Source organism: Mus pahari, chromosome 20 (assembly GCF_900095145.1).
Source record: "Mus pahari chromosome 20, PAHARI_EIJ_v1.1, whole genome shotgun sequence".
Taxonomy (NCBI): Eukaryota; Metazoa; Chordata; class Mammalia; order Rodentia; family Muridae; genus Mus; species Mus pahari.
In genome coordinates, this window is record NC_034609.1 from 33,313,931 (window position 1) to 33,321,370 (window position 7,440).

Below are 7,440 nucleotides of genomic sequence, written 5' to 3' on the forward strand. Positions count from 1 at the left end.
GTGCGCCACCACGCCCGGCTTGGCTTTTGCTTTTAATGAAAGAGAAAATATTAATGCACTGGGTGTGCATAAGGGCTGAGTAGTTTCATGACATTTTTGTTTTTCTCTGTGAATTGACGGAGTTTTGTTTGTTTATTATTTTGAGACAGGGTCTTCCTCTGTCACCCACAATGGTGGAGAACTCACAGCAATCTTGCCTGGGCTGGGATTATGGGTATGTAAATCACCATGCTAGGCCATGAACTTGCTCTTAATGTAATATATGTTCTTACTGTGCATCTCAGTCAATGAAGATCGAAAGCCAGTGACCGATTGGGCTGCAGCTCTCTGAGAAGACCACCCTTCCTGTATGCTTGGTTTGAGGATGAACTCTGCTGGGGTCATGTTCCCTCTATGGCCTCAGCTGGCTATGGAAGAGGAGCCGGTGGCCACCACAGGCAGCTCACAGCGCATTGAAAGTACAAAGTTGCTGGGCAGTGGTAACTCCAGCACTCGGGAGGCAGAGGCAGGCAGATTTCTGAATTCGAGGCCAGCCTGGTCTACAGAGTGAGTTCCAGGACAACCAGGACTGCACAGAGAAACCCTGTCTTAAAAGAAAGAAAGAAAGAAAGAAAGAAAGAAAGAAAGAAAGAAAGAAAGAACAAAATTTCACCAGCTGGCTGGGAAAGGGAAGGGGAAGCGAGCTTGAGCCATGCTCAGAGCCATGCATGTTGGATAAGCGTGGGGAGAGCCTCGTGGCAGAATTCCTGTATTCAGGGATCTTCCTGTATTCTTTCTTCTCTTCTGTTCTTTCCCCCCTTCCTTCATTTCCTTCTTTCCCTCCTTCTTCTTTCCTCTCTCCCTTTCTCCTTTCCCTTCCTTCCTTCCTTCCTTCCTTCCTTCCTTCCTTCCTTTCTTCCTTCTCTCTCTGTCTCTCTCTTTCTTTCTAGAACAAGAACTCCATGCAACCATGGAAATAGAACCCAAGAAGAAAACTGGACGATGATCTGCCAACTCACCGGCGCCCATCCCTCCACCCACCACCTCGCCTCGCAAGCCATTTGCAGTATAAATGGTTCGGCAGGGCCCCCCAAGGCTCACCTCTCCCTGTGCACAAGTATATGCACTTGTGGCATTCCAGGAGCCCCTCTGCTTCCGACTGGTAATATTCCTCTTCCTGGAGAGCAGGCACGGAGTACGTGGGCACGTATCTTTCCAAAGCCCGTTGTTCACTGCAACCAAGGAGCGCAGAGACATTAGGGACGGGCCCGCAACTCAATGGTCTGTTTAATATTAGGACTTCATTTATTTTTTTTTAGTTTTTAAAAATTTCACTGAATCAAGCCCAGGCTTGCCTCAAACATGTGATCCTCCTGCTTCAGCTTCCCAAGAGCTAGGTCACAGTCATGTGTGCTGCCATGGCCTCTCAATAACGAGGTTGACCTTGAACCCCTGATTCTCTTGCCTCTGTCTTCCAAGCGATGGGGTTATGGTCATGTGCCACCACAGCCAGCCAGCTGCTTTTGAGATCTTACTGACATCTCTCCTTTGGCCGTCCCTGGCACCTTCTGTTTCCATTTGCCTAACATATGCCAGGCTCTGCCCAAGATTCAACAAGAGGCTGCATTCTACTTTGGGGACATAGAAGCCACCCTCTCTCTGTTTGGTTTGAAATCTTTAAACCTTTCATCAGCACACAGGAGACTCTGATACTGTGCACACTTATGACCTCGGTGTACTGAGCCAGCCGCAGTAAGCTGCCCCCCACCCCTGAAGAGCCCAGGCCCCTGGGGCTCGGAGGAAGCTGTTTTTCTGCTTGATTCACCTTTTACTATCTTCTGTCTCCCTTCCACAGAACTCAGCTCTAGGTCACCTTCCTTGGCATCCTGAGCTGCAGGTGGCTGTTTTCACTGCCACCCTCCTTTATCAGTCTCTAAAGACTGACAGTAAGTTACTGCATGCGGGTCCCTGCATTTCCTCCCTCCAATAAATGCTTAGGAGGAGAGCAGACAGAGAGAAGCTGCCCTTTGGTCTCAAACCTTTAAATAAGCCACGAGCAACTGCAATGTCTTTTATTTACTCTGGGGTGAGGCAGGGTAACGAGGGCTCTGGGTTTAAGAGGAAATGCACAAATGTGCCTCTTGTTTTTCTACTCCTGTGGTTGCAGTTCAAGATGCGTGCAATCAGGGAAACACTAGCTAGCTAGTGTCAAAGACCGAAAGAGCAGACCAAATCTGGGCGCAGCTTTCGAGAGGCGAGTTGGCTTTAGATAATGTAACATAAACTCATGATAGCAGCTTTCCCTGATGTGTGGAAGTCTAATGGCAGAGGCTCCAAATCTGATGGCAGAGGCTGGGGATTATCAGATAGAAGAGTTGTCTCTAGGGAAAAGGATGCACCGTTTTGACAACCACACACAGGCACACATACACACACACACACACACACACACACACACACGCACGCACACACTTTTTGCCCTTAGGGACACCTCTTTTATTCTATTTACTCACTCCCCAGAGCCTGGTTCAACATCTGCGGAACTGGATGGCGCGCTAAGTCTCTAAGAGGGGATATGGCGACACACATCACCTGAGAACTTTTAGGTGGGCTTAGTTTCTTGTTTAAAAAGCGGCTTCTGCTAGCAGTCTGCTGCGCATATAGCCTTGTCAGGAAGAGCGAGTCCAACTATTAACTCTTCGTTGGGCTAACTTTATTCAGTCCCCCGATACCTGGAAGCTGGACTTTGAAAAGTATAGAGGGCAAACTAGGGAACAAGACTTAAGGGTCTGTGGCCTTCCGGCTAGCCCCACCCACCTAGCCTTCTAAACCGTTCCAGTTTCGGTCCTGAAACTCTCCTTCTTCCCCTGGTTCTCGAGCTTTCCCACTTCTTTGGTAACCAAGTTCAAACACAGGGTTGGGACGACGTAACGTCATCGCTTCCTCCACCCCCGGCGGTCCCAGGTCCCTAGCAGGTGCACCCCTCACCTCTCCAACCCGCGGCGCCCGAGTCCATGCTTCTGCGACAGCTCTGGGGGCCCCCAGGGTGCGGGTCCGGGAGTCGGGGCTGCGTCCCAAGTGGGTCCCCAGGGCTCGGGCCGCGCACGGCTTTGGCGGGACTTCTCCAAGGCTCTTTGTTCGGATGCGCGATGGCCCGCGTCCCTGTGTCTGTCCTGGCGCTGGTCTCGGTCGGTTCTCTGTTCCCGGCCTGCCCGACGGTCCCCGTTTCCTCTCACGTCACCGTTCCTCTCCCTGTGCCTGTCCCCTCCTCGGTCCCGCGACCGCTCGACGTGGCGGTCTCGGTCCGGGTGCGGGCGCCGGTCCGGGTCTCTTTCTCTCGGACGGGTCCGGGGCTCACGGGTCCCCGAAGTATTTTTCATGGCCCAATTCCTGTCCCCGCCCGGAAACGATCCGAGGGCGACAACCAACCCCAAGTTTCCCAGGCAGGTGGCCAAACTCAAGGACGGGGCGGGAGCAGCTCACCTGTGCGCACGCGCACTTGCCCTCCGGCGGTCTGGAGAGGGCGCACCTGCCCCTGGCCGCCAGGGGGCGGTCGTGGTGCGGGCAGAGGGGATGGGGGTGGGAGTGGGGTGGGAGGAGGGGTGGAGAGTAGGAGGTGGATTCTTGGTGAAATAGCTGTCAGTCCTAGGTGTTTTGGGATTAACAAAGGGAAATGGCCCAGGGAGCAGGCAAAAGGATGTGGCCAAATCAGCCTTCAAACGCTGTCTTTTGCTAGAGCTATCAGGACGCCAGATCAATCATTTATTTCTTTACTTTCATGGTACTGGGTTTGAATCCCAGGGCCTTGCATGTCTAGGTGAGCATGATACCACTGAGCTATATTCCCAGCCCCAAACGAAGAGCGTTAAACCCACGAAGACAGTTCCGTGCCACTGGACATGGGTTTGAGCCTTTTGATAGCTCGTTAGGGGGAGGAGTTGGTAACACCGATGATCTAAACTTGGGTGGGGTGACCTCGCTCCCAGCCGCTGTGACGAGTTCCCCCAAATGAAGCCAGTAGTGGTGATTTCCTGTCGATCAACTTACAAAGCCCACAGCGTACCATCCTTCTCAGCCATCCACCCACCCAGTCAACCAGCCACACATCCACCCACCAGCCTCTCACCCACGGGTCCTCCTCCTCCTCAGAGAAGTTACATCTATTAAAACAGCCCCAAACTTATAAAACACGTAAAAAGTGAAGAAGGGGAAAAAAAACTGTTCTACTCGTCATCAGTAGCCTTTAATTTTGCTAAGAACATATTTTAAAAAACCCAGAAAACTGGCCTCTGCTAGTGCAGTCAGCAAGTGTGCAGGAGCACATGACTTAGCAGGTTCGGGAGATGCGCAGGGAAGACGTTTTGGACAGAGATAGTGCTCCAGTGTGCACAGAGACTGGACGGGAACAAGGACATGTGCTAGAAAGACAAGGGGAGGCTTTGCTCTGAGTAGACTTGAGGAATCAGGGAGGAAGGGCCGGCTTGGAGATGAATCTGACTCCTGTATCCCCACATACATGAGTCTGGTGACACCCCTTGTGTCTACAGCCCTCACCGTGGTGGCTGGGCACTCGATGTTCCAGCAGGGCGGAGAGGTGTCCCTCGGGTGGGCTCTAAGGAAGGGTCATGGCCACGTGCAATGAGCTTTGTACAAAGCTCTTGACTTTTCATTTCTTATGGACGTTGGAAGTATCGCCCTCCGAGGCTCCCATCCATGGAGAATGGGCGTTGGGGGTGGCTAGAAATCTTTGTGATCCCCCCAAAGAGCTGTAACTCTCTTTGGCTCCTCCGTGCAGTTACCTCACTTTGAGAGCGTTACGAACTGGCCACTGGCCACTTCTGCAGAGGCTTTGCTGCCTGGCTCTATGCCAAGTTCTCAATATCACCACCGAGGGTACGAGATGCAGAGCCGGAGCCCCACAAACTCCCAATGGCTGCCCCTCCTCGTCCCAGCATCCGTCCATGGCTCCATCCATCACCATCATGCTGAACACTACTCTCTGAAATCCCTTTCCAGCCTGAAATCAAGAGTGTAAAACCTGAGCCAGGGGGCTGGTGAGATGGCTCAGTGGTTAAGAACACCGACTGCTCTTCCAAAGGTCTGGAGTTCAAATCCCAGCAACTACATATTGGCTCATAACCATCCGTAACAAGATCTGACGCCCTCTTCTGGTGTGTCTGAAGACAACTACAGTGTACTTACATATAATAAATAAATAAATCTTAAAAAAAACACAAAACAACAACAACAACAACAACAAAAACCTGAGCCAGGTATCACCAGTGATCACACCTGCAATTCCAGCCTGTGATCTCTGGAGAGTAGGCTACACTTCGTGTTTTTCAAGATAATGGAGTTCTAAGGAAGTGCCCGCTTGGAGACCCACTCTGACCCCCGCCCTCCCCCTTTTTAATAGGTAAAAATGTAATTAAAAAAAAAAACTTTTAAAAGGTAAAACAGACGATCCCAGAATGTGGAGGTTTTCATGAACTGCCAGCTACTCAGACGAGGAAGAAATAAGAGAGTGGAGGTCCAATATACGGCCAGGGGTTTCCTCATTTCTAGCTTACGTTATTTTATTGTAGAAGAGAATTGCGTGATACACAATGCACCGCCATCGCCTTTGTCTAATTACAAATATAGCCCCAGGGCTGGAGAGGTGACCCTAGGGTTATAAGAGCAATGGCCAGCTTTTTCCAGAGGATCCATGTTCCATCTCCTGCATCTGGATGTGACCCACAGCTGTCTGTGTCTCCAGTCCCAGGGGATTTGATACCTCTGTGGGTACCAGGCACTCATGTGGAGCCCAGACATACATGTGGGCAAGCACACAGATGCACATAAGAAAAATAAAGTAAACAGCCCCTCTGCCTGTTCTTCTGTTCTCCAGGAGCTCCTGGTCAGATGTTCTGGGGGAGGGTGGAAGGGCAGCACAGGTGGGAATTCTTTTCTGAGAAAATTCTCTGGGGCAATGCAGAGCTTAAGAGAGAGAAAAAAAAAAAACTAAAAAAAAAAGGAAGCACTCTCAAGTTGATTTTTTTTTTTTTAAGAAAGAAAAAAAGAAAAGAACATGGAACTTGTGTTCAGAATTTTATTTAACTCAGCGATCATTTAGGGAACTAGGCACATCTAACAACAGCTCCTAAAAAACAAACAAAACAAAACAAAACAAAACACAAAACTATGAACTCCAGCTATGGTGGCACATGTTTAGTCTCAGCTGTTGACCCATCAAATTCATGGCCATATCAAATTTCAGGCCAGCCAAGGCTACGCAGTGAGAACTGTGTAGAACAGACTCATTTATAGGTCATGGGGATAATGAAATGACGTGAACATACAAAGACCGTTTCCCTTCCAAAAAGGAAAAAAAAAAATCAATTTACAAAAGCAACACGTAATTTGCACGTCTATAGACAAGAACCTTTTTTGTTTTGTTTTGTTACTTACAGTTTGCTGAGTTGTTAAAATAGCCCCCCAGTCAAGAAAAAAAATACTCGTCAGATGACCTGAATGTGCCTTCCACCTGTGGCTGCTTTTCACTGAAGTGGAAAGGCCGGCTTCATCCAGTAGAGCGGCCTGTTTAATACTCTTAGCTGTTGGGTCAGGGGCTGGTCTCTGAGGCTAGTGCTGGGAAGTGTCCACTGGTGTCTTTGATTTGATCATCTTTTTTTCCCTCACATTTGTTATTAGATATATTCTTTATTTACATTTCAAATGTTATCCCCTTTCTTAGTTTCCCCTCCGAAAATCCCCTGTCCCCTCCCCCTCCCCCTGCTCCCCAACTCACCCACTCCCATTCCTGACCCTGGCATTCTCCTATACTGGGGCATAGAACCTTCACAGGATCTAGGGCCTCTCCTCCCATTGATGACCGACTAGGCCATCCTCTGCTACATATGCAGCTAGAGCCATGAGTCCCACCTGTGTTTTCTTTGGTTGGTGGTTTAGTCCCAGGGAGCTCTGGGGATACTGGTTAGATTGTATTGGTGTTCCTCCTATGGGGCTGCAAACCCCTTCAGCTCCTTGGGTACTTTCTCTAGCTCCTTCATTGGGGACCCTGTGCTCTATCCAATGGATGACTGTGGGCATCCACTTCTGTATTTGCCAGGAACTGGCAGAGCCTCTCAGGAGACTGCTATATCAGGCTCCTGTCAGCAAGCTCTTGTTGGCATCTACCATAGTATCTGGGTTTGGTGGTTGTTTACGGGATGGATCTCCAAGTGAGGCAGTCTTTGCTTCAAACTTTTTCAGTCTTTGCTTCAAACTTTGTCTCTGTAACTCCTTCCATGGGTATTTTGTTCCCCCTTCTAAGAAGGATTCTGAGCTTCTGGGCTAATATTCACTTATCAGTGAGTACATATATCATGTGTGTTCTTTTGTGATTGGGTTACCTCACTTAGGATGATATCCTCCAGATCCATCCATTTGTCTAAGAATTTCATAAATTCATTGTTTTTA

At 49.5% G+C, this 7,440-nt stretch overlaps 1 protein-coding gene across 2 annotated transcripts in view; it reads right to left on the reverse strand.

Annotated features, from left to right (window-relative positions):
* The window catches only part of Marveld3 (MARVEL domain containing 3), a 14,378-nt gene extending 10,926 nt beyond the window's left edge, over window positions 1–3,452 (reverse strand). Inside the window, exons 1-2 of one of the 2 annotated variants that reach the window (XM_021220799.1) lie at window positions 2,968–3,452; window positions 1,081–1,211 (exon numbers count right to left, since the gene is read on the reverse strand). In XM_021220799.1, the coding sequence (XP_021076458.1) occupies window positions 1,081–1,211; window positions 2,968–3,359 (523 nt within the window). In that variant the 5' untranslated portion in view covers window positions 3,360–3,452. The remainder of the gene's footprint in view (window positions 1–1,080; window positions 1,212–2,967) is intronic. The other variant, XM_021220800.2, reaches the window with a different exon arrangement.
* Window positions 3,453–7,440: the final 3,988 nt, after the last annotated feature.